Below are 26,182 nucleotides of genomic sequence, written 5' to 3'. Positions count from 1 at the left end.
GTCTTTGCGCATGCGCTTTGCTGAGTCCCTACTCCTTTTTGGGAGTGGGAGGGTCGGCGGGCGGGGCTCTACGCGCTGCGCTGCGCGTGGCTGTTCCCCGCCTCCTGCGAGCAAGGCGGGGTTCGCACTGTGGGCGGGGCTCAGGGAGGGAGCTGTGCGCATGCGCAATGGTGGCTTCGGGGCTCGCGGTGTGGGCGGGGTTCTGCAGGCCGCGGGGGGGCGGGGCTCAACGTTCATGCGCAATGCTGGTCCCCCGCGGAAGGTGGGGCTGGCGGGGCGGGCGGGGCCCTGCGCGCGGTGGGCGGGGCTGTGTACGCATGCGCGGCGCGTGGCGAAGGCGTAACAAGAGGTGGCGAGGGGCGGGGGGGGTACCTGGTAGCGGTGGATGTGGGGGGGCGAGGGCGACGGCGACGGGATGGGATGTGGGGCTACCGGGGAGCGCGAGGCTGTGAGGGAAGGGCTCTTCCCCCGTAAGGCGGTGGGGCCTTGTGGGTCCCTTCCCGCTCGGGTCAGTCCCACAAGGCCAAGTGTCTCCTGAGCTGCGTCCGATGTTTTTTGGTTGTTTCCCGTTTTCTGCTGCCGGGATTTTAGTATCAAATTATAATTCCTTTCTTACACAGCTGCTTCCGTTGTTTATATATATAGTGGTCAGCACTATGGGAGGTCTCCTGTGATAAGGACTCTCACGTCTTTCCATGCTCCGAGATAAGTGCAAGGGTGGGTTTTTATCTGAAGTGCTTGTGACAACTCTGAGGAGACCAGGGCTGTCATCAGAAAGCCTCACAAGCTGCCTGCCCTGGATTGAGGCTGTGGGGCGGTGAGAACCTCACGAGGTTCAGCCAGGCCGAGGGCGAGGCCCTGCACCTGGGTTGCAGCAATCCCCGGGTTCAGTCCAGGCTGGGGATGATGTGATTGAGAGCAGCCCTGCGGAGAAGGGCTTGGGGTGCTGGTTGATGAGAAGCTCCACATGAGCCCACAACGTGTGCTCACAGCCCAGAAACCAACTATGTCCTTGGTTGGTGGCCAGCAGGGAGAGGGAGGGGATTCTGCCCCTCTGTTCCTTTCTTGTGAGACCTCATCTGGAGTACCTTGTCCACTTCTGGAATCCTGAGTGTAAGAAGGAGATGGAGATGTTGGAAGAGGTCCAGAGGAGGCTATAAGGATGGTCAGAGGGCTGGAGCACCTCTGCTCTGAGGACAGGCTGAGAGAGCTGTGATTCAACTTAGAGAAAAGAAGACTGAGGAGACTCTATTGCAGCCTTTCAATACTTATAGAGGGCTTATAAAAACTTTTGAGCAGGCCCTGTAGGAATAGCACAAGGAGTACTGGTTCTAAATTAAAAGAGGAGAGGTTTAGTCTGGATATTAGGAAGGAATTTTTTACACTGAGGGTGATGAAATGCTGGCACAGGTTGCCCAGAGAGGTGGTAGGTACCCCAGCCCTGGAAACATTCAAGGCCAGATTGGATGGGGCTCTGAGCAACCTCATCTGGTTGAAGATGTCCCTGCTCACTGCAGGGGAAGGGTGGACTGGATGACTTTCATTGTCCCATCCAACCCAAGCCCTCCCTGGGGGTGTGCAGGGGCAGGTTGGATGGGCCTTGAGTAGCCTGGGCAGTGGGAGGTGTCCCTGCCCATGGCAGGGGATGGAACTGGATGGGCTTTGAGGTCCCTTCCAGCCCAAACCATTCTATAATTCATTCTATGGTTCATTACCTGGTTGAAAGTCAAAGGTAGGGCCTATCTATAGAATCACTAAGGTTGGAAAAGGCACTGTGAAATGTGTAAGTGAATAAATACGCTCACTTTATTCCTGGCCTCTTCATGTTCACTTCTCCCATGGTGGATTTATGTGACAATGCAAAATACATGTTTTTATTTCCTTCAGCTGACCCCGTACTCGCCAGCCCGTGGGACAGACATGCTGAGAGCCAAGGATGCTCTCCTGCACCTGTGGCCTCACCGCTGCACATGCCTGGGACAACTTCCAGCTTGCCGGCTTGCCTGGCGTTCGCTGCACAGGCAGCCGCTGCACCCGGAGTGGGCTGCCCTTGCTGAAAAGCAGCTGAAAGGCAAGAACCCGAAGGATTTAATCTGGCGCACTCCAGAGGGGATTAATATCAAGCCTTTGTACTCCAAAAGGGACACAAAAGACATCCCCGAGGAGCTGCCAGGGGTAAAACCTTTCACTCGAGGACCCTACCCAACCATGTACACGTACAGGCCGTGGACTATCCGCCAGTATGCCGGCTTCAGTACGGTGGAGGAAAGCAACAAGTTCTACAAGGACAACATTAAAGGTAAGACAGCTGATTTGGGAATGGGTTCTAGAAGAAAATGATTCCCTGTGAGAGCAGTTAAACGTTGGTATCATCTCCTGAGGGAAGTGGTGGATTCCTCTGCACTGGAGGCTTTCAGGGCTCAACTTGACAGGGTGCTGGGCCATCTCAGTTAAACTATGTGTCACCTAAAATGTTGGACCAGATGATCCCTGAGGTCCCTTCCATCCTGGCATTCTGTGATTCTGCAAGATGTGGTTATTCCACCTTGAGAGTTTTGACTTCTGACATTTCTCATACTTGGTGCTGTATTTCTTTATTACTGTGAAACTGGATCATTTCTGAAAGTGCTTTCGCTTTGTTTTGCTAATGAGATGGAAAAAGAAATGTGTTAAATGCTGGTTTTAGTTATTCTGCCTTTCGCTGCGTCCCAAGGTCCAACCAACAGAGATCGTGGAGCACTTTCCACTTGTTTTGTGGCTGTGGAAGAAGGTTATAGTGAAAGAATCTGCTGGATGTTGTTACTTAGCTCTTGTGGTGTTGGTGCATTCCAGCATGTTGGGTTACCATCTTCTGTTGTAAATTGTAAATGAAGTCTGGCAAACATGTAGGAATAGTAGTATTCACGGTGTCCTGGTAAACGCAGCTTCCTGAAAGTATTGACACTTTCCTTATTTGAGAGCTGTTTTCCCCATATTTCTGCACAGTGTGATGCTTAGCAGCAGTTTGTTTAGCTACGAGCCAGCATCATAACGTATTACAGAGATAGGTGTTGTAAAACAACTACTAAAAAGCTTTTCTTGATAGGCTGAAGTGTTAGTTTTACACCAGCCATAAATCTTAGCAATTGGTAGGGGCTAATTATAACCTTATCAGTCAAGATAAGACTGCTGAAATTTGCCTTCTGAGTAATACATCTGTGGTGCTTTTCTTCGCCACTTTACAGGCCTGGAAAATAAAATCGATAATTTTAGATCCATTTGTAGTGCAAGTCTGTTCAATGCTTCTGAATCAATCTCCATTTTTCTGTTGGTTTTGTTTTTTCATTTAGCTGGCCAGCAGGGATTATCCGTTGCGTTTGATTTAGCCACCCATCGTGGTTATGATTCAGACAATCCACGAGTTCGAGGAGATGTTGGGATGGCTGGAGTTGCCATTGATACAGTGGAAGACACCAAAATCCTTTTTGATGGAATTCCTTTAGAGAAAATGTCCGTGTCTATGACAATGAACGGGGCAGTCATTCCCGTGCTGGCGACATTCATTGTAACTGGAGAAGAACAGGGAGTGCCTCAGGCCAAGCTGACGGGGACAATCCAAAATGACATCTTGAAGGAGTTCATGGTCCGAAATACATACATTTTCCCACCAGAACCATCCATGCGGGTTATTGCTGACATCTTCCAGTACACTGCAAAGGTATTTGTTGTTTAAACGTATTTGATTCTGTTATATTACCTACTTAACTATTTATGAGGCGCTTTGGGAAACAAAGCAGAAGACGGGAAGACCTGTCATAGTGAAGAATCATGAGGCTGAGTTAGGGGCTGGGAGGAAGAAGTTAAAATCCCAAATCACTTAGGGTATACATTTTAAGACTTTTAAGTCAATCCAAATGAAAATTAGAGTAAGATTAGCCTGAGCCTGAAAGGGCAGCACAAAGTTTGGAGATAAGGAACAGGCAGGCTGTTTGCATAGAAAGTAAGCAGCCACATACTTAAGCGCTACACGGCTGTCAGCAGAAGTAAAGAGGTAAGACTTCTTGAAGGACTTCTGCTGCGAAAATGAGCGTGAGAAGCAGATAAGGAAAGGAGCGAAGTCCCACACTGATGAGTTGAGTACAGTTTTCTTAGCTGTCCTCTCGTTGAAGAGGTGGAACACAGCTTCAAACTGAGAAATTACAAAGTGGGTGGTAGTTTAAGCACAAGGAATAGTGCAGAAAGGTAAAAGCAGGTAAAGCGTACATCTGCAAGCACCCATTAGTAGAGATGGGGTGTATTCATGATCTACAAAGAATGGATTGTTTGTGGATGTTATTGGAACAATTACCTGATCCTCCCTTGTTAGAATTATAGAATGGTTTAGGTTGGAAGGGACCTTAAAGATCATCTTTGGGTCCCTTCCAACCTGAACCATACTATGATTCCATGATCCAGTTCCACCCCCTGCCATGGGCAGGGACACCTCCCACTGGACCAGGCTGCTCAAGGCCCCATCCAGCCTGGCCTTGGACAAGGGATGGGGCAGACACAGCTTCCCTGGTCACCCTCAGCATGAAGAATTACTTCCTAATGTCTAATCTAAATCTTTCCCCTTCCAATGCAAAGCCATTCCCCCCCATTCTATCACTATAGGCCCTTGTGCCCTCCTCTGCTGTCGCAGAGTGGTTTGGGTGGAAAGGGACCATTAAAGGTCATTGAGCCCAAACCCCTTCCAATGTTGTACCCTGTTGTCTTTTATTTTTGCAGTACATGCCAAAATTTAATTCCATTTCAATCAGCGGGTACCACATGCAAGAGGCAGGAGCCGACGCCATTCTGGAATTGGCTTACACTATAGCGGATGGCTTGGAGTACTGCAGAACTGGACTTAAGGCTGGCCTTACCATCGATGAATTTGCACCAAGGTGAGCTAAGGAAGTTTGCAGGTGGCCTCCTCTGGACCCATTCCAGCAGTTCCATATCTTTCTTACGTTGGGAATTCCAGAACTGGACACAGGACTCCTGGTGGGGTCTCACAAGAGAGGAGTAGAGGGGCAGAATCCCCTCCCCTCCCTTTTGGCTGTGCTAGGAGTTAGTTGAATTAACCTGTTTTCGAGATCTGTGGCAAAATTGAAGTGGATTATGTAGAAAGAGATACAGCCTTATTTTTGGACTTTCTAGGAAAGGAGAATCCCTAAGAGCCTTTGGCAAACTGTTCCAGTAGCATATTCATTGTTACAAAAGTGCACCTTCAGTATGATGAGTTTTACTGGCATAGACAATGCATGGTTGCCTTTGGAAATCATTGAAGCTGTGAGTAGGAAAAAGTAGTTCAATAGGTCTGATCCCCAGTATGCTATCCAGTATTGATTTGGATTTTGATTAAAATCATCCAGAGGAGGCCACAAAGATGATCTGAGGGCTGCAGCACCTCTGCTGTAAGGGCAGGCTGAGAGAGTTGGGGTTGTTCAGCCTGGAGAAGGCTCCAGGGAGACCTTAGAGCAGCTTCTAGTATGGAAAGGGGCTGCAGGAAAGCTGGGGAGGAGTTTTTTTAAAAGGCCTGGAGTGATAGAATGAGGGGAAATGGCTTTAAATTGGAGAGGGGAAGATTTAGATTAGACATTCGGAAGAAATTCTTCACCATGAGGGTGGTTGCCCAGGGAAGTTGTGGCTGCCCCATCCCTGGAGGTGTTCCAGGCCAGGTTGGATGGGGCTCTGAGCCCCTGATCCAGTGGGAGGTGTCCCTGACCGTGGCAGGGGGTGGAACTGGATGGGCTTTGAGATCCCTTCCAACCCAAACCATTCTGCAATTCTATGAAAAGGATGAAAGCATGTTTATAACATGCAGTGTCTTCTCATTGTAAGTACTTCGTGAGCATAACCACACGAGTAGCTTGTGTCCAGTAGCGTTCCCATCATATCGAGTCTGGGTTATATCTGTAAAAGTAAATTAATCGGACACCTTGCTGTAGGACTCCTCCTTTAGACCACTGTAATAACTGTTTCAGTAATGCTTTATCCTGCTCATGTGCTCTTGTTACAGGCTCTCCTTTTTCTGGGGCATTGGCATGAACTTCTATATGGAAATAGCAAAGATGAGAGCTGGGAGGCGGCTGTGGGCTCACTTGATAGAGAAAATGTTTAAACCTGAGGATCCCAAATCTCTTCTGCTGAGAGCTCATTGTCAGACTTCAGGCTGGTCACTCACTGAGCAGGTTAGAAACAGTCATCAGCTTCATCATTTAAATATGTTCTCATGGTGTCTTAAAGGGGGGCTTCCGCTTTCCGAAGGAGACAGCCTCTCCTCTTCTGTGACAAACGCACATATGAGCATTGGGTGCATCTTTTTGCTTACATAACACAAAGAGTCTGGATGAGTGCCCAGGTAAAGGGCAGAGACTAGAGCTGGGTCTGTATTCTCAGAGGGATCATGATATGGTGATGGGCAGTCTTGGTGCCTGACTTTTCATCATCTGGCTTCATTTTCATAGAGTCATAGAATCGCTTGGTTGGAAAAGACCTTTGAAATCATCAAGTCCAACCACTGCTAACCCTGGTACGAGGGAGGTGTCCCTGCTCATGGTAGGTGGGTGGAACTGGATGCGCTTTCAGGTCCCTTCCAACCTAAACCATTCCATGATTCTATGATGACTGACTGCTTTGTTTTCCAGCTTTTGTTATGCTTACAGTGTTTCAATGGGGACTATTCATTCATTTCATTGCAGTAGTGTATGTGTGACTGATGTGCCTCAGCCTCGTTGCCGAACTGTTGAGCTTCAAAGCTCTCCTTTTCCTTTCAGGATCCCTTTAACAACGTTATCCGTACCACAATCGAAGCAATGGCTGCGGTGTTTGGAGGCACACAGTCTTTGCATACCAATTCCTTTGACGAAGCCTTGGGTTTGCCTACAGTGAAGAGTGCTCGCATTGCTCGGAACACGCAGATCATCATTCAGGAGGAGTCGGGTATTCCTAAAGTGGCGGACCCCTGGGGGGGGTCTTACCTCATGGAGTGTCTCACCGATGAAGTCTACGAAGCTGCTCTAAAGGTCAGTTTGCATAACCTTCTATATTTTGTGGGAAAATGTTAGGTGTGGAAGTTTTAAGAAATGTCCTTTAGGGACTATTTAAGAAGTTGGTAACTTCTAAAGAGGGAATTATTTTACGCTCATGCTTCAGTGATTTCTTTTGTAAATGAACTTTACAAAAACACAGTGTGTATTTAGAGAGAGATTTTGGCCTTCTAGTAGACTACATTCAAAAGAGAAGTGTATCTGACTGGTGGCAATCCTGCATGGAGATATGTGTTCACATGTCTAGCCTACAGCTAAACCCACTCATTCTCTTGAGCAAATTACTGTTCTTCTGCAAAGTCCTAGATTACTAAGCTAATACAGGCTCAAACACGAGCCTGTCACTGTGCAGACAACTATTAGCTCGCTGTCTGACACATGGTTTTTAGGTCCTTGTCTGGTCAGAGCCAGGCATGGTGTGATGGCCGTCTCAGTAGGCAGTTTGGATACAGTACCCTGCTTTGGAGCTGAGTGGGCTTACGGCATGTGTCAGCTGAACCAGGCCGGGCCACTTGTCCTCGGGATCAGAGAACTCACCCTGGCTTTTGTCAATTTTTTGTATTTGCATACACGGAGCTATAAGAGGAGCACCTCTGCTCTGAGAACAGGCTGAGAGGTGGGGTTGTTCAGCCTGGAGAAGAGACGGCTCCAGGGAGAATTAGAGCAGCTTCCAGTGCTGAAAGGGGCTACAACAAAAATGGGGAGGGGCTTCGTCCAAGGGCCTGGAGTGGTAAGACAAGGGGGAATGGCTTTAAATTGGCAGGGGAAAGACTTAGATTAGACATTAGGAAGAAATTCTTCACACTGAGGGTGGTGAGGCCCTGGCCCAGGTTGCCCAGGGAAGCTGTGGCTGCCCCATCCCTGGAGGGGTTCCAGGCCAGGTTGGATGGTGCCTGGAGCAGCCTGGGCCAGTGGGAGGTGTCCCTGCCCATGGCAGGGATGTAACCAGCTGGGCTTTGAGGCGCCTTCCAAGCCGTGATGAGTGTGATTCTATGATGAGGGCTGGCTGGCAGGCAGGAGACAGTGCAGAGTCAAGGCGTCACGTTTTATGTGATGACTGTTACTGCTTGAACAATATGCCATGGGCTATTATTGGATTCATGGAGTTTTGATAATAAAAATGCTCTTTTGCTTGAGATGCTTCTTAATTTGTACCAAAAGCTGTAGTCAAAGACATGGGGGCAGTAACACACTTCTAGAGCACAGGATTGTGTGTGTATAAATAGATATAATAACAATTTGGATGGTAGTACAAGTGCAAAGCTCATTTCATGAACCTCACTGCTACTCGTTTTCTCAATCTTTTTCGTTCCACAGCTTATTGAAGAGGTTGAAGAAATGGGTGGAATGGCCAAGGCTGTTGCTGAGGGGATTCCCAAACTTCGTATTGAAGAGTGTGCAGCCCGAAGACAAGCCAGGATTGACTCTGGTAGGGAAAACAGATGATAGAATACCTTCTTGTAACGGTTTCTTACACATATTTTGGTTGGTTTTCTGTTCTAAGTTTAATAGTAGGAGATTGTGAGTGATAAAATAGTAATATTTCAGTTGAATGTCAGTGAAGGCTTCTGGAAGGAGAATCACAGACTGACCCGAGTTGGAAGGGATCCACGAGGACCATTGAGTCCGGCTCCTGTCCCTGCACAGGACACCCCAACATTCACACTGTGGGGCTGAGGGTATTGTCCAAACGCTTCTGGAATATTGTCAGGCTTGGCACCATGACTGCTTGCCTGGGAACTGTTCCAGGGCTCCACCACCCTCTGGGGGAAGAACCTTCTCCTAATGTCCAAGTTACCCCTCCCCTGGCATCTTTCTGCCATCCCCTCGGGTCCTGTCCCTGGTCACCAGAGGCAGCAGTTGGTGTGAAATACAGCATCAATATGAAAACATTCTGTCTTGCTTGACATATTTAAGACTAGATTAGGCAAAGCACTAGAAACACTATTTTGAAGGAGTAGTTTGGGTCTTCCACAGTCCATCATTTAATTTCTGATGGGCTCGTTAAACTGCAACTCTTGATTTGAAAAGCCCGACTGTCAGCAGATGGCAATGTCGGTTGTGTCTGGCCAAATACCTGCTGTTGCTTGAGAATGGCTGGTTTATCCTGGGCCAGAAAAAATGCAGTCATCTCAGATTAGGGAGTGATGCAGCGGTTTGTGAGATTTATACATATATATATATATATATGTGTATAAATTGGTACACATCTAGTAAGTATAGGTGGAGATGTAAGACGTGCTTATAGCTCTGTTCATAGAATCACAGAATGGTTTGGATTGGAAGGAACCTCAAAGCCCATCCAGTTCCACCCCCTGCCATGGGCAGGGACACCTCCCACTGGCCCAGGCTGCTCCAAGCTCCATCCAACCTGGCCTTGGGCACCTCCAGGGATGGGGCAGCTACCACTACTCTGGACAATGTCTGCCAGGGCCTCCCTCCCCTTAGCATAAAGAACTTCTTCCTAACGTCCAATCTAAATCTTCCCCTCTCTGATTTAAAGCCATTCTACCTCGCTCTATCACACCAGGCCCCTGTAAAAGATCCCTCCCCAGCGTTCCTGTAGGCCTCCTTCAGGTACCGAAGCCTTCTCCTCTCCAGGCTGAACAACCCCAACTCTCTCAGACTGTCCTCAGAGCAGAGGTGCCCCAGCCGTTGGATCATCTCCGTGGCTTCCTCTGGACCCGTTCCAACTGTTCCATATCCTTCATATGTCTGAGATTCCAGAACAGGATACAGGACTGCAGGTACTATTCAGAGAACAGTGGTCAATGGCTCAAAGTCCAGATGGACATCTGTGACGAATGGTGTCCCACAGGGGTCCGTACGGGGACCGGTGATGTGCAATATCTTTATCAATGATACTGACAGCAAGATTGAGTACACCCTCAGCAAGTTTGCGGGTGACACCAAGCTGAGTGGTGTAGTTGCTACACTGGAAGGACAGGATGTCATCCAGAGGGACCTGGACAGGCTGGAGAAGTGGGGCTATGAGAACCTCATGAGGTTCAACAAGGCCAAGGGCAAGGTCCTGCACCTGGGTTGCAGCAATCCCCGTTTTCAGTACACGATGGGAGATGATGTGATTGAGAGCAGCCCTGCAGAGAAGGACTTGGGGGTGCTGGTCAATGAGAAGCTCGACATGAGCCGACAGTGTGTGCTCACAGCCCAGAAGGCCAACCGTGTCCTGGGCTGCATCAAAAACAGCGTGGCCAGCAGGGAGGGAGGGGATTCTGCCCCCCATTCCTCTCTTGTGAGACCTCATCTGCAATACTGTGTCCAGTTCTGGAATCCTCAACATAAGAAGACAATGGAGCTGTTGGAACAGATCCAGAGGAGGCCACAGGGATGATCCAAGGGCTGGAGCACCTTCCCTATGAGGACAGGCTGAGAGAGTTGGGGTTGTTCAGCCTGGAAAAGAAAAGGCTCAGAGGAGATCTTATAGCGACCTTCCAGTACCTGAAAGGGGCTACAAGAAAGCTGGAGAGGGGCTGCTCATAAAGGCTTATGGGGATAGGACGAGGGGGAATGGGTACAAACTGAAGAGGGGAAGATTTAGACTAGACATTAGCAAGAAATTCTTCACACTGAGGGTAGGGAGGCCCTGGCCCAGGCTGCCCAGGGAAGCTGTGGCTGCCCCATCCCTGGAGGGGTTCGAGGCCAGGATGGATGGGCCTTGGGATGTCCCTGCCCATGGCAGGAGGTGGAACTGGATGATCTTTCAGGTTCCTTACAACCGAAACTATTCTATGATTCTATAAAATACAGAAAATACAGACTTAAGTCCTTTCCTGTAAGAGCAAATTTGAAGTGTTTGAAGTGTCTATAGTTATAAAGCAGAGTACTGCATTGTAATGCTCAAAATTTTCTTGTTGTATCAATATTGCCGTAATTTGCAAATGTGTTCTGAGTTTCTGGTGTTTCCACTGGAAATAGGGGCCGAAGTAATTGTTGGAGTAAACAAGTATCAGCTAGAAAAGGAGGAGACAGTCGAAGTTCTGACCATTGATAACACTTCAGTCCGTAGCAAGCAGATCGAGAAGATTAATAAGGTGGGAACTACCTCCTTACACATGAAAGTTCTTGTAATTGTGATAAACTTAGTGGCTTGCCAGAAACTTGACCGCTGATTTCTGTTCAGCTTCAATGGAGGCTGATGGAAAACCCCAGGAAACACAGTTTTAGAATCCAAACAGAAATGAGCTTGTTAAGTTTCTTTGGTGTTTATCTTTATATTTCAGATAGTCTCGTGAATATATGTCTAACCTCTCAAAACGAAAAACTTCATGTTTTCTGAAAATAAGATAAATATTAGTTATGCAATGTTTTTCTCTGTAAGTGTGTAAGATCGCTTAATTATTCACCAGGTTCAGTGCAGCTTGTCAGTTGTTGTTAAGGGATGGGGCTATGGAATCAGCTGTCAGCATCACAGAATCATGGAATGGTTTGGGTTGGAAGGGACCTTGAAGTCCATCCAGTTCCACCCCTGCCATGGGCAGGGAAACCTCCCACTGGACCAGGGGCTCAGAGCCCCATCCAACCTGGCCTGGAACCCCTCCAGGAATGGGGCAGCCACAGCTTCCCTGGGCAGCCTGGGCCAGGCCCTCACTGTCCTCGGTGTGAAGAATTTCTTCCTAGTGTCTAGTCTAAGTCTTCCCCCCTTCCAATTTAAAGCCATTCCCCTTGTCCTGTCTCTTCATGCCTTTCTATAAAGCCCCTCTCCAGCTTTCCTGGAGCCCCTTTCCATACTGGAAGCTGCTCTAAGGTCTCCCTGGAGCCTCCTCTTCTCCAGGCTGAACAACCCCAACTCTCTCAGCCTGTCACATCCGCTTTCATAACTGGTAGAAATGTAGATAAAATGGGTTTAGAGTTACTTAATGGACTTGTACATGTGTTAGTCTGAAATACCCTTTTACTTCTAATCTTTTTGAAAGATTAGAATAGCATATGTTGACAATCAGCACTTCATGCCTCCAGAATTAATGTTTGAAATGAGAAAGTTTTACACGCTCGACTTCTCAGTTCACTTTGTAGTTGGTTTTAGCTTAGTGTTTTTCCTCCTCTGCTCCAGGTGAAGGCTAGTAGAGATGAAGCCGCAGCCCAGCAATGTCTCGCTGCTCTGACACAGTGTGCCGCTACCGGGGAAGGCAACTTACTGGCGCTTGCAGTGGAAGCAGCTCGAGCAAGGTATGAGGGATGGGGGTCAAGAGCCAACTGCTGTTTAAAAATCCATGGTTCATTTCCACCTTGTGTGGTGTCGGTGAGTCTGGTGTCTCAAACCTCAAACGGTTTTGAGGGGCTTGGATTCCAAGGTAGAAACAAAAGTTAGCTAAAGTTTGCCTATTGTCTTTTACAGTCTCTTAAGGCTGTGATTTAATTTCTTATAAAGAATAGTACAGATACAAAGAATCTCATATGAAATGATGTTGTTCACGCACATTGTGGTATTTACAACTCAAGACTCTTCCCAGTTTCAGGATCTCACTGGGTTTCTCTGCCACTCTGCTGTTTCATAGGTCAGGGAGCTTAAGAAGTGTTTGAGATGTGAAAATGGATATTCACAATCTCATCATGGTCTGTTGCTTCGTCCTGCCTTGCAGCACAGATTGGTGTGAAAACATTTCTTGATTGAAGGATCAACAGGTTACATCTTTTACAAAAATGTAAAAGGCTCTCTTGAACAGAGCAGTGAGAGATCCTTTAGAGTCCAGTGGAACATTAACTTTTTTCACCTAAGGTGCTTTTAAGACTGTTTTCGTTCCTGCTTCCAATTAAGCATCAGTCTCTATGATACATTCTAGCTAATTAAAATGCCCCAGAAGTAAGCAAACCAAATTCACTTTTTAATGGGGCACTGTGCTGTTTTCACTGGGACATCTCAAATTCCTGCATTCCCTTTCCTTGTACGCTTAACAGCCACATTTTGAATACAGTTTTCTCCCACAGGGCTTGTTGGGATGCTGTCAGCAGAATGTCTATCCTGGTGTTTGAACCATAAAGGTCACAGGGTGTCAGTGTTGGGGATTCGTATCTTCTGTACCAACACTGACCAGTTAACTGCTAGTTTCTCTCCTTGGTGACCTTGTTTTTATTATTTGTAGAAGTATTAATGCGCTGTAGATCCACTTTGTAAGCTGCAAACATAAAAATTGACCTCTGCCTTGAAACTCTCTATAGCACGCGACCACAGAAAGAAGTTGTCATGGCATCTGATAAAGAGTGTTTGAAAAAGGATTGTGAGCTCTGTGAGCTTTTTACAGGAGCCTTTCTCTTAGGAGCAACATGGGAAAAGATGTTTAGGTGAACGCGTTCATCCTTGACCAGTAGTAGCCCAGTAGGCCAGTACGACCAGTGAGAACCCTTTCAGTGAAGCCTTTTTTCCTGGTGTCTGATCTGAACCTGCCTTGGCACAACTTGAGGCCATTTCCTCTTGTCCCATCACCTGTCACTTGGGAGAAGAGACCAGCACCCACCTCGCTACAACCTCCTTCCAGGCAGATGTAGAGAGCGATAAGGTCTCCCCTCAGCCTTCTCTTCTTTCTTTCTTACCTTTGACAAATTTTGCAGCAAATTGGATTAGTTTCGTAGTATGCTCAAATCCCCTTGTCTTTTCCTATTCAAACATAAGCTAAAACATTTTCATCAAGATACTTTTGATGAAAGATTTCATCAAGGAGTCAGTAGCATCTCTTCAAAATCTTTACACAGCACTGAATCCCAGTAAATTTCATACCAGCAGTAAGAAGCTTGCTGTTATGGAGACATACTGAACTACTCTTTATCCACAGAGGAGTTTTGTCCCTTCTAAGTAGGTTCTCTTCATCAAGTATTTGGTTGTGTATTTACTCAGCTGTAATTGGAGCACAGCACTGGGTTTTTTATAAGTCTGCACTATAGATTTTACACAAAAAGGTGGAAGCCATTAAGCATGAGATTTTTAAGTGCTTTGGGACGGAGGCTGTTATTTATGGTGTTTATGCAAAAGGGCAGCACAGCCTGGTTTGCTTCCAGCACTTGTGCTGCAGCAGGAAAATGTGGATTATTTCCAACATCCAGTGTCTCCAGCAGCAAAGAAATCTTGTAACTTGCGTGGAAATGGATTTCCCATCTTCTGCGTCTCGGTGGATAGAGGAGCTACATCATGAGTAGAAAAGAAGAAATACTAAAAAGTAAACATCAAAGGAAAGACAAACAAAATTCCAGTGAAAAAATTAGACTTCAGTCCTTGTGATCTTCCTTTTTTTCATTCAAGGTTTTATTGGAACTGGATGATCTTTAAGGTCCCTTCTATCCCAAACCATTCCATTATTTCATGGAAACGAGTGTAAATGGAGTTGTCCTGCAGCAAGGCAGACAGTTGGGCCACTGCCGGTGGTCTTTGTGTTCTGTTTTCACGCAAGCCACCTGACAGCATTAACACTTTGTTTCTGTGTCCCAGATGCACTGTTGGAGAAATAACAGACGCGATGAAGAAGGTGTTTGGGGAGCACAAAGCCAGCGACCGGATGGTGAGCGGAGCTTATCGCCAGGAGTTTGGAGAGAGCGATGAAATCATTCATGCCATCAACAGGTGAGAATAGCTTCCCAGGAAGCCAAACACAGCTTCACATTTAATCCATTAGATACATGTGCTACTCACTGTGCCCTAAAAAAGCGTTCCCCAAACCTGAATGACACTCCTGGAACAAACCAAAGGCCTGCGCAGTCATTCTCATGCCTCTGTGCAAGTGAGCAGAATGAGAGGAAATAAGTGCAATAAGAGAAGGGTTGAAACTTAGTTCAACTTGCATTTGCTTGCAAGCAAAATCAAAGAATCACAGAATGGGTTGGGTTGGAAGGGACCTCAGAGCCCACCCAGTCCCACCCCTGCCATGGGCAGGGACACCTCCCATTGGCTCAGGCTGCTCCAAGCCCCATCCAACCTGGCCTGGAACCCCTCCAGGGATGGGGCAGCCACAGCTTCCCTGGGCAACCTGGGCCAGGGCCTCTCCACCCTCAGCAGGAAGAATTTCTTCCTAATGTCTAATCTAAATCTTCCCCCTTCCAATTCAAAGCCATTCCCCCTTATCACCTCAGGCCCTTTTTAAAGTTCCTCCTCAGCTTTTTTGTAGCCTCTTTAAGTCCAGAAAGGCTCCTGAGCTGATGTTATGATTTGAGGCCATTGTTCAAATAGCCTGGGCAGCCGTAACATTCAGAAGCTGAGAAACGTTGCCTGAAATCCCCATATGTTGAACTGCTTCTCTTGAAGACTGTCATAGTCTTCTCTCTAGATATGTCCAGCAATGTTTACTTGCATAACCCAGTTTGGGTGTGCCTGTAGGGTGTCCTTGCAGCTTCCCTCTTGCTGATACTGAAATTCTAAGGCTAAAATCTGTCTGGGTATGCACACAGCCTCCAGTCTATGGGTGTTACTTCCGTGTACCATGAGGGAGAAGACTTCAGGAGGTGGCAATATGTGTGAAAAGATTGGCCATTTGTGCCTTTTGTCAGCTTCTGCCTTTGCTGCTGTCCTCCTGGGTAAAGAGACTGAATTGGTGCAGCGGCTGCTGATGTAAAACGAATCGATGCTGCTAAGTCCCTAAGTTACAGGATCTCTTAGAAGGGAATCATTCAGTGGCTTCACAAAGCTGATGTTCAGCCTGACTCAAAATTAGTTGTGCCAGGGGCTGTCACCATCGCTTTTTATTTTAACTATTTGATTTCAATGTAAATATTTGTAATTATGCATTTACCATTGGAGTGGTTTTCTTTATTATTATTATGGATAGTAATTAAAATAAATCGGTAGCAATCATATAACATGAATATTAGCATAGTTTGCCGACTACATGGACAAACTGTGACTCAGAGGATCTTTTGATCCCATGTACAGAAATGATGCTGCAGTTGCTGCTCATGCATTTTTTATTTATGATGATTCTCGGTGACTTACAGTGATTTGTGTTTTCCACCAGAGTTAACAAGTTCATGGATCGCGAGGGGCGCAGGCCTCGTATACTCGTTGCAAAGATGGGTCAAGATGGCCATGACAGAGGCGCCAAAGTTATCGCTACAGGATTTGCAGATATTGGCTTTGATGTGGACATCGGTCCCCTCTTCCAGGTATGACTGAGCGGTGTCCAGTGTGTTCCCTGTGTAGCGATTTTTCCCTTCATGCTTGTTCAGCCACCGTGCTGGGGCTGTTGCTTGTCACCTCATCCTCTTTCCATGCAGACACCTCGAGAAGTGGCCCAGCAGGCGGTTGATGCAGACGTGCACTGTGTGGGTGTGAGCACGCTTGCAGCAGGTCATAAGACTCTTGTGCCTGAACTTATCAAAGAACTCAACGCCCTTGGCCGACCAGACATTCTTGTCATGTGTGGAGGTGTCATCCCACCTCAGGTACAAGTCAACATTGTTTCCATCAAGACTAGGAATCATAGAGTCATAGAATGGTTTGGGTTGCCCAGCGAAGCGGTGGCTGTCCCATCCCTGGAGGGGTTCCAGGCCAGGTTGGATGGGGCTTGGAGCAGCCTGGGCCAGTGGGAGGTGTCCCTGCCCATGGCAGGGGGTGGGACTGGATGGGCTTTGAGGTCCCTTCCAACCCAAACCATTCCATGTTTCTTCCATGTTTTTCCAAACAGGATTATGACTTCCTGTATGAAGCTGGTGTTACCAATGTGTTTGGTCCGGGGACTCGTATTCCAAAAGCAGCTGTCCAAGTGTTGGATGAAATTCAGAAGTGCCTGGAGAAGAGGCAGCAATCCCTGTAACCCGGAACCGTCACACAGCGCACCCAGCCTGGCACTAACCGCTATCCGAAGGGAATCATCAGCAAGGGCTGCCCAGCCCCACGCCTCCTTGTTTTGTGCTTTCTGAGAAAGTTGTAATTGTTTGTTGCACTCGAGGATTATTTATACATGTGCCTACAGGAAAACTGCATCTCTAGAACTATGACTTCAGGGAATGAAGGGAATTCAGGAGGTGGGGTTGGAGGTTTTTTCACCTATACTGATAAATAAAAATTCTGCTGCAGCTCTGGGGTTGATCTGTTACGTGCACGTAACTCATCTGCATTTTTTTGGCAGCCATTGTAGAGCTAGAAGTCTTCAAGCAAAATCACTCAGGTTCAGTGGAGATGTGATTGAATCCAGCAGCGCTTGGATGCTAATGTTAACCAAACTTAACTCTTTGGAAACATACAAGTAGATAAATCATCCTGTTTCATAGAATCATAAAATGGTTTGGGCTGGAAGGGACCTTAAAACCCACCCAGTCCCACCCCTGCCATGGGCAGGGACACCTCCCACTGGCCCAGGCTGCTCCAAGCCCCATCCAACCTGGCCTGGAACCCCTCCAGGGATGGGGCAGCCACAGCTTCCCTGGGCACCCTGGGCCAGTGTCTCACCACTCTCATGGTGAAGAAATTCTTCCTAATGTCCCCATGGCAGGGGTGGAACTGGATGATCTTTAAGGTCCCTTCCAACCCAAACCCAATTCTATGATGCTATGAATGGCTGAGGTGTAGCAGCAGGTTCCTGCGTGGCCAAGTCATTTCCCTTAGGAAGCTCCAGAATAGTAGGTAATGCTTCACATGTAAGACATTTCCTGATGTGTGAAGATGCAGGGAGTACATATCATAGAATAGTTTGCTTGGAGGTGTTCCAGGCCAGGTTGGATGGGGCTTGGAGCAGCCTGGTCCAGTGGGAGGTGTCCCTGCCCATGGCAGGGGTGGGACTGGATGTCTGTAAGACATTTTGGTAGCAGCCACCTTATGATCTTCTCCTGGCGTGACTTCTTGCTACCCATAGGGTTTTTTGTCAGTATTGCTGGAAAGCTGCACTCTCAGCTGTGTTTATTTTGTAACACAGAATGCTTTGGGTTGGAAGGGATCTCAAAGCCCATCCATTTCCCCCCCTGGCACCTCCCGCTGGACCAGGCGGCTCAAGGTCTTCAACCTATAGTTTTCTGATGGCTGTTGTACTGATAGAGCCAGGGGCTTGCAGAGACAATGCATGAAGAAGTCAGAAGTACAAGGAAAAAAAACCCACAAAAATAATAAATCCTCTTTTATTTAAAGCTTTTTCCCTGAAAATAAGTTTAGTTTACATGTTTTTGTTTAATACATCAACCTATTTCCTCCAAAGTGGAAACTCTTGAAAAAAAAATAGTGGGTTTTGTTGTTGTTGTGTAGCTTAGAGATAATATTTGAGAGTCACTTAAAAATATGTGCTTAAAATTCTGTACTTGACATAAGATACACAGTGACAACCCGAGGCGCTGCATTCCTACTCATCTGGACCCAAGTTTTGACCTCTGCCGGGTTTGTCAGCGAGCTGCAGCTCCCTGGTTCTCCACCTCAGCCGCTGCAGAGAGACGGACGTTGTCTCTCACACTCCACGTCACAGACACGGGGTTTTCAGCAGAGCTGTCGGCTCTAAAGAAATGAACTCGCCAACCACAGCAGCACTGCAGCTCTTTGATTTCCCGACGGAAGGTTCTGCTGAAGATGTAGTAGATGAAAGGGTTGTAGGCTGTCGAAGACTTGGCGAAGAGGCAGGGCAGCAGCGTAACGATGGGCTGTAGGGAGTCGCTGGAGTTAAACATGGACCAGAAGCTGGCTGCTGCATAGGGCGTCCATGAGCTCAGGAACCCCACCGAGATGAGCACGGCCATCTGAAAGGGAAACGGGGCTTCAGTTCTCAGCTTGCACTGCCTGAGGCTGAGACGTGGGCTGTGAAGGAAACGCCTGAGCCAGCTGGAATACCCACAACTCTGTGCTTGTTCTGTTCTGACACGAGCACAGGTGACACTGGACAGGGCAGACACGCTTTCATTCCCATCTAGAAGATCTACAACTGCGGGTGTCTTAAGAGGCAGTGGTTGCTTTCATCTCCTTCCCTGATTCTGGCTGCAATGTCACAGGGACAGAGCCCAACTGGAAAGTAGAGCCCATCAATAGAGTGGCCTCTGGAATCATAGAATGGTTTGAGTTGGAAGGGACCTTAAAAATCATCTAATTCCAACCCCCTGCCATGGGCAGGGACCCCTCCCACTGGCCCAGGCTGCTCCAAGCCCCATCCAACCTGGCCTGGAACCCCTCCAGGGATGGGGCAGCCACAGCTTCCCTGGGCAGCCTGGGCCAGGGCCTCACCACCCTCAGCGGGAAGAATTTCTTCCTAATGTCCAATCTAAATCTGCCCCCTTCCAATTTAAAGCCATTGGATCAGTGGTTATGGAAAGCTTGGGTCAATTCTGTTTTTCCAGAAGGAAGGAGCTACTGAAGGGCTTATTTAAAAAAAATTATTAGAGTAAAAAAAAACCTGCTTCCCTACAGAATTTCTGTGTAGCTCTCAGAGCAGCCACGCAGTCAGTGAAAAACACCCAGCGTGATCAGACAAGGGGGAATGGCTTTAAATTGGAAGGGGGAAGACACAGATTGGACATTAGGAAGACATTCTTCACAGTGAGGGTGGGGAGGCCCTGGCCCAGGCTGCCCCGGGAAGCTGTGGCTGCCCCATCCCTGGAGGGGTTCCAGGCTGGGTTGGATGGGGCTGTGAGCCCCTGATCCAGTGGGAGGTGTCCCTGCCTATGGCAGAGGTGGGACTGGGTGGGCTTTGAGGTCCTTTCAACTCAAACCATTCCATGATTCCATGACAGAACAAGACTCTTACCCCAGCTGCAGCATGAATGGATTCAACAGCTGTTCCAGCATGAAATTAAGTCTCTGTGTTCATGGAAACCATGTGGGCAACTGCCTAACAAAAGTTTAACAAGCTGTGTTGTACCTACGCTAAACCTGACCAAGCTACTGGAATGACAAGGTTTCCAGGAGGCCCCTCTCCTCAGAGGAGTGCAGAGTATGAGCGAGGCTGGAAACACATCTCCATCCTTGGTCAATACCAGACAAAAGCAATGAAGGGTCATCATGAGCAGAGCCGTTTCTGCACAAGCTCCTGATTGCTGCAGACTCTTCTCGTAGCTGGGATAACTCACCAATGTCAGCTTCTTCTCCAGTTTAGCTGCATGAGGGATCCTGTCGATATTCTGGATTTCTTGGTATGCTTTATGAACCTTCCAGGCAATTCCCAAGTAACAGGCAACAATGGTCAGTGCAGGCAGGACCGTGCACAGGAGGAACATGCTCAGGATGAAGGAAAAGCCGTTGGAGGAGTTGTGGAACTCGCTCCAGGCTATTGTACAAGAGATGCCAAATGGCTCAGGGCCATAGTAGCCCCAGCCTACCAGGGGCAAAATGGCCCAGAGCAAGGAGTAGAGCCAGATGGAAGTAATCAAGATGCAAACGACATTCTTTGTGATTCTGTTACCTGCAAGAAAGTGAAAGAGCAAACATACATGCATCTCAGCTCAGCCATGTCGGTTTTGCCATAACTTCTCCACCAAGAAGGATGGTGGCTGCAAATACACCCAGGCTGCTGCTGCAGTTCCCTAACCTTTGTTCTGCCTGAGAGACCTGACAGACTGTGTCTCGGGGTTGGGTGAGACCTCAATGCAGCCCTTCGTGCCAATCTAAACTTTGGTAAATCAGGGAGCTTTACAAGATCCAGTTCACCCAAAATGTACTGTGCTTCCATCCCAGGAGTGCCACAACACTCTTCCCTCTCAAGTTTCAGTGTCTGCTTGCACACACAGAGGAGCACGGGACAGTTGGGTCCTGCAAAACATCTGGGCTCTGCACCCTCAGGTGGAGAATCACAGAACCATCCAATCACTTGGCTGGAAAAGACCTTTGAGGTCATTGACCCGACTGTACCTGTCCACTACTAAATCATATCTCTAAGCACTTCATCTCCCTGGCTTTTACATGTGAACAGATCCTTCTGGGAACATCAAACAGAGGTCTGATATTGGACTAAAACGTGAGGCTCATTCCTACAGAACTGATACCCCATGCCACGTTCAGCGCAGCACATCCCTCACCATAACAGCCCCAAGGCCCCGCTAAGAAGTCACCAGAGGGGGAATCACTTACGGTTGGATTTGGATGAATCGGTAACGAGGAACCGAATCACTGCCATGGCACACAGGGTCATCATGCTGCAGACCCCGAAAAGGAAACCCATCAGGGCATAATACATACAGGACGCGTCTCCTCCCAGCCAAGCGTGGTTCCAGGCGGATGCGATGGCCAGTGGATACATGCTGATCGCCATTCCAATGTCTGCCACTGCCAAGTTGACTGTAAGCAGCTCTGGTGACTTCAGGAGGGAAGAGCGCTTCAGAGCCGTAGCAAGGACGGCTGCATTTCCAAGGACTGTGAGGATGCCTGAGAGAGGAGAATCAGCACAGACAATAATAGCAGAGTTAGCACATCAACATGGAAGGTGTGAGAAATGCCTGTTGTTAGCCTGGCAGACAGGATGGACTGGGAGACTGTCCAGAATTCATAGAATCGTTTGGTCGGAAAAGACATTTGATATCATCAAGTCCAACCATGCCTGTCCACTACTAAACCAGACACCTGAGCACCTCATCTTCTTCGTCCATTCATTCAGCACCTCCCAGGGCCTCTGTGATCTCAAAGGTCTTTTCCAGCCAAGCAATTCTGTCATTCTGTGATAGTCAACGTGCTGGCTGGGAGCTCGGAGTGCTCTCTGGTCAAGCACCACGATCTCTATGTGCCCAGTTCAGACACCCACACTGATCTGGAGGTCTCTGAGTGTAGTGAGACACACAACAGACATTGGTTTGCCGGAGGGGTGTGACAGCCCAGAGATTGCTTTGCCCAGGGATCTGTCGGACATACATTATTCTGATGTGCCATGGGGCTTCAAACGTTCCTGATAAGAAGGACTCGGAGCAAGCACCTCATTCTCCCTTTTCTCTCAAGGGAACATTGTCCTGGAACTACATTTTGATCAAAGGTTTCCCTGAGAAAGTGTCCTCTAAAGTCAGAATGGAAACAGGGAAAAAGAGTCTGTTGTGTTCCCTAGTCACCGTGCGAGCAGAAAGACTGTGTTTGCAACAGAGAAACTATGTAATGAAGTGCCCACAGAGGAATAAATAAAGGTACAGGCAGTAAAATGGAATAAATACATTGGCATAAATCCAGGAATGGGGAGAGATGCCAAGAAAAAGTCTTAAGTGGAGCAGAGATATAAATTGGAGACCCTGCATCCCTCGTTCATTCACTTTCTCACCACAGATGTTCTCTTGGCACCTCTGGATATCTCTGAGCTCTCAGGACCTGCATGTCCACACCCGGAGATGAGCACGGTGGCTTGGGACGAGACCACTTGCTGACAGAGAGCAACTTGTGGCTTGGTGGGAAGAGCGCTCTCTTGCCGAATGATGGCCACAGGCTGGGACATCCTCCAGCTTCAGGAGGAAAAAGAACCTTCTTCTATGCCCTAAGCACTGCACAAGAAGTGGGAATCATAGAATCATGGAATGGAAGAGCCTGAAAGCCCATCCAGTCCCACCCCTGCCATGGGCAGGGACACGTCCCACTGTCCCAGGCTGCTCCAAGCCCCATCCAACCTGGCCTGGAACGCCTCCAGGGATGGGGCAGCCACAGCTTCCCTGGGCAACCATTCTCATGGTGAAGAATTTCTTCCGAATGTCTAATCTAAATCTTCCCCTCTCCAATTTAAAGCCATTCCCCTTCATCCTATCATTCCAGACGCTTTTTAAAAGTTCACCCCCAGCTTTCCCAGAGCCCCTTTCAGCACTGGAAGCTGCTCTAAGGTCTCCCCACAGCCTTCTCTTCCCCAGGCTGAACAACCCCAGCTCTCTCAGCCTGTCCTCAGAGCAGAGGTGCTCCAGCCCTTGGATCATCTTTGTGTTCTCCTCCAGACTCGTTCCAACAGTTCCATCTCCTTCTTGTTTTGGGGAAGTAGGTCTTTGTCTTACCAACAGGCGTAGACATCCAGGCACTCCCTCTCTTTCACTCTGACAGACGCTGTTTCCCTCCGCCGCACCCCAGCTGGATGGCACGAGACAAAGCTGTCCAAGAGTGGGGGAGCACTCCAATGGCACAGAGGCGTGTGGCGAGTGCTGCAGCCCGTGCCCTGGCTGTGCTGTCTCCTCATGAAAACATCATTTCAGAGCAGAAACAGGCCCTGCTGCAGCCCCCAGAGAGGAGCCGAACTACAGATACAACACAGTTTCCAGTTCAGCTCACTGCTTCATGGATGGGGTGGAGCGAGCCTGGGGGCCACACGGAGCTCTTGTGTGATCCTGGAAGTTGTGCCTGAAGCTTAGGTGAAGGACTGGGAGCTCCAGCCTCCAGCCCTTTCATAGAATCGCTGGGCTGGAAAAGACCTTCGAGATCATCAAGTCCAACCATACCTGCCCACTACTGAACCAGATCCCTGAGCACCTCATCCACCCGGCTTTTAAACCCCTCCAGGGATGCGGACTCCACCACCTCCCTGGGCAGCCTCTGACAGGGCCCGAGAACCCTTTCCGGGAAGACATTTTTCCTGATGTCCAACCTGAAGCTGCCCTGGTGCAACTTGAGGCCATTCCCTCTCGTCCCATCACCTGTCACTTGGGAGGAGAGACCAACACCCACCTCACCACAACCTCCTTTCAGGCATTTGTAGACAGTGGTGAGGTCTCCCCTCAGCCTCCTTCTCTCCAGGCTAAGCAGCCTCATGTTCATCTGTCATCTCTCATAGCCCCTGTTCTCCAGCCCCTTCACCAGCTCTGTTCCTTTCTCTGGACGCGCTCCAGCCCCTCAAGGTCCTTCTTGGAGTGAGGGGCCCAAAACTGAACCCAGGATTCCAGGTGTGGCCAAGTCCAGAGGCACGATCCCCTCCCCATTCCTGCTGGCCACGCTGGTTCTGATCCAGGCCAAGATGCCACTGGCTTTCTTGGCCACCTGGGCCACTGCTGGCTGTCTTCAGCCGCTGTCAACCAACACCCCCAGGTCCTCCTTTTCTTTGCTGCTGCCGCGTCCCATCACCTTAACTGCATCTACACCATCACACGTCTATGAGAAAGGAGCTGGCATCCTGCCTTGGATTAAAAGAAAACCCTGCAGTTGTCTTGCAGGCAGTGATGTTTCTCAGCCCGTGAAGCACAACGGAGGGGACGGCACAGTGCAGGGAACAGCCTGCGGGACCAGGGCTGAGATGTGAAGTGCTGGAGCCCGGCATCGCTGCCCAAAGCTCCTCTATTAAAGCACATAAAAATACGTTTGGCTCAAACCCATCTCAAGCGGGGTTTTCAAATCTGCTGAAGGGGGGAAGGTACTTGCATTGTGGCAAAATTCAATTGGACTGGATGTCCGAGGCACTTGGGGACAGGCAATAAAGACACAAGGAGGAAATCACTCAGCTAAAGCCATGCTGAAGCTCAGCCCCACTTGTCTCTCGAGGTCAATCTGCCTCCAGCAGGGCAAACAGGCCCTTGTGAAAAACCAGAATTGCTATTTGGCAAGTCTTTGCTATTTCAGACCAGTTTCTCCTACCAAGCCGCAGCTGCTCTTCACGCCTCATGACCAGCACCCCCAGGGTCAGCCCAAACCACCCTCCCCTGAGCCGCCCCATCTCCCCTGCACGGCGTCGAGATGCCACGAGAAGAGGTGGACAACTTATTTTGCAGACTTGTAAAGCCGCAGAGGCAAAGTCGTGCTGGCAAGTCTTCAGCTTCGAAACAAAAGACTGCAAATCTGAGGGCAGGGATGAACCCTGGCATCCAGCTGACTCAAAGGCGCTAAAAACAGGGGAACCTGCATGGAAACAGATTTTTGTCTCCCTTCCCTCTCGCTGAGGGCAGCACGAAGGGGCAGCCCCGGTGCCTCTGCTCTAAGCTCGATGCAAACAGGCAGGCAGCGAAGGCAGAACTCACCTATGATCAGAAGAAAGACCCCAGCTCCGTAATCCACTATTGGGTGGAGTTTGGAAATGTACTGCTCCTCCATGGTCCCTCGTGGAAGCAGGTGAAGGTTTTAAATCAGAGGCGAAGCGACTGTAGGGGCAAAGAGACTCTTCCGCATGGCTTGTCTGCTGCCGATGTGCGCTGGGCACTTGGGTGCTGCGGGGTGAAGGGACCCTGCTGCTTTCTCCTCTCTCCCTCCCTCTTATTTGGCAGGGGAGAAGCCTGGAGTGAGAGAAAGGCTCCCTCCCAGGAGAGATGGAATGAAAGCTTGGCAGAGCCACTGCCAGAGCGATCCCGCCTGCCTGGCAGAGCATCTCCACCCACCCCCTCCTCTCACCCTGCTCTGCTCCTTGGCTTCCTTCACAGCGCAAATCCCTTCAGACTGCCATTGCCGAGCAAAAAATCATGGAGTCCCACCAGCAGCAGCCTTGGGAGATAAATCCAGGCTGAGGGATCAGGCAGGGAAGGAAGGCTGGAAGTTTAGTTTTCCAGCTTTAAGATAACCTATGGGAAACTGGAGGTTGGCTCTCTGTGGTGAAGCATTACAGGAAAGCCGTGTGCTGCAGGGCTTCAGAAGGGTCAAAGTCACCCCATGGAAGGCAGGACTTCCCCAGCGGCTCCAGGGCAGAACTGGAGGAGGCTCAGCCCAGTGTGCGTGGCTGCAGAGCCCACCAGCAGAGCCCAGCTCTGAGCTCGCTCCGGCGATGCCCTGGTGTTGTTACTTGGCAAGCACCGAGGTCAATGCCTCACAGCCAGGTTCTCCTTCTCCTTCTAATGTCTCAACTTCAAATCATTGTAACGTTCCTCCAGGAGCAGGGCAACGATTGTGACTCTGGACTCAGCACTGCTGAAACCATACCTTGAATCCAGGGTTCAGTTTTAGGCCCCTCACTCCAAGAAGGACCTTGAGGGGCTGGAGAACAAGGATTATGGGGAGCAGCTAAGGGAGATGGGGCTGTTTAGCCTGGAGAAAAGGAGGCTGAGGGGACACCTCATCACTGCCTGAAAGGAGGTAGTGAGGTGGGTGCTGGTCTCTTCTCCCAAGTGACAGGTGATGGGATAAGAGGGAATGGCCTCAAGTTGCACCAGGGCAGGTTCAGGTTGGACATCAGGAAAAATGCCTTCACAGAAAGGGTTCTGCGGCCCTGTCAGAGGCTGCTCGGGGAGCTGGAGGAGTCCTCATCCCTGGAGGGGTTTTAAAGCCAGGCAGATGAGGTGCTCAGGGATCTGGTTTAGTAGTGGACAAGTACGGTTGAAGTCAGTGGTCTCAAAGGTCTTTTCTAACCAAGCGATTCTATGATTCT

At 49.0% G+C, this 26,182-nt stretch overlaps 2 protein-coding genes across 3 annotated transcripts; one reads left to right on the top strand and one right to left on the bottom strand.

Moving 5' to 3' along the window:
- Positions 1-270: 270 nt before the first annotated feature.
- On the top strand, positions 271-17,206 carry MMUT (methylmalonyl-CoA mutase). Its single transcript, XM_054063774.1, has 13 exons — positions 271-349; positions 1,888-2,299; positions 3,330-3,697; positions 4,747-4,904; positions 6,023-6,194; positions 6,780-7,028; positions 8,370-8,481; positions 10,989-11,104; positions 12,124-12,239; positions 14,491-14,622; positions 16,007-16,154; positions 16,266-16,433; positions 16,676-17,206. Exons 2-13 carry the CDS (start codon positions 1,921-1,923, stop codon positions 16,802-16,804), a joined length of 2,247 nt encoding a protein of 748 aa, XP_053919749.1. The 5' UTR covers positions 271-349; positions 1,888-1,920; the 3' UTR covers positions 16,805-17,206.
- Positions 17,207-17,782: 576 nt separating this feature from the next.
- Positions 17,783-25,184, bottom strand: LOC104067652 (opsin-5). Of its 2 annotated transcripts, none has more exons than XM_009570426.2 (4): positions 24,849-25,184; positions 21,025-21,318; positions 20,028-20,359; positions 17,783-18,707 (listed from the first exon to the last, which is right to left on the bottom strand). In XM_009570426.2, the coding sequence occupies exons 1-4, from the start codon at positions 24,919-24,921 to the stop codon at positions 18,360-18,362; spliced, it is 1,047 nt and encodes a 348-aa protein (XP_009568721.1). In that variant the 5' UTR covers positions 24,922-25,184; the 3' UTR covers positions 17,783-18,359. The 2 variants fall into 2 exon arrangements, with proteins under 2 accessions (XP_009568721.1, XP_053919750.1); XM_054063775.1 differs by having other exon boundaries at positions 21,133-21,318.
- Between the last annotated feature and the right edge of the window lie 998 nt (positions 25,185-26,182).

This window comes from Cuculus canorus, chromosome 3 (assembly GCF_017976375.1).
Source record: "Cuculus canorus isolate bCucCan1 chromosome 3, bCucCan1.pri, whole genome shotgun sequence".
Taxonomy (NCBI): domain Eukaryota; kingdom Metazoa; phylum Chordata; class Aves; order Cuculiformes; family Cuculidae; genus Cuculus; species Cuculus canorus.
Note: the sequence above shows the minus strand (reverse complement) of the source record. Positions and strands in the feature narration are given on the sequence as shown.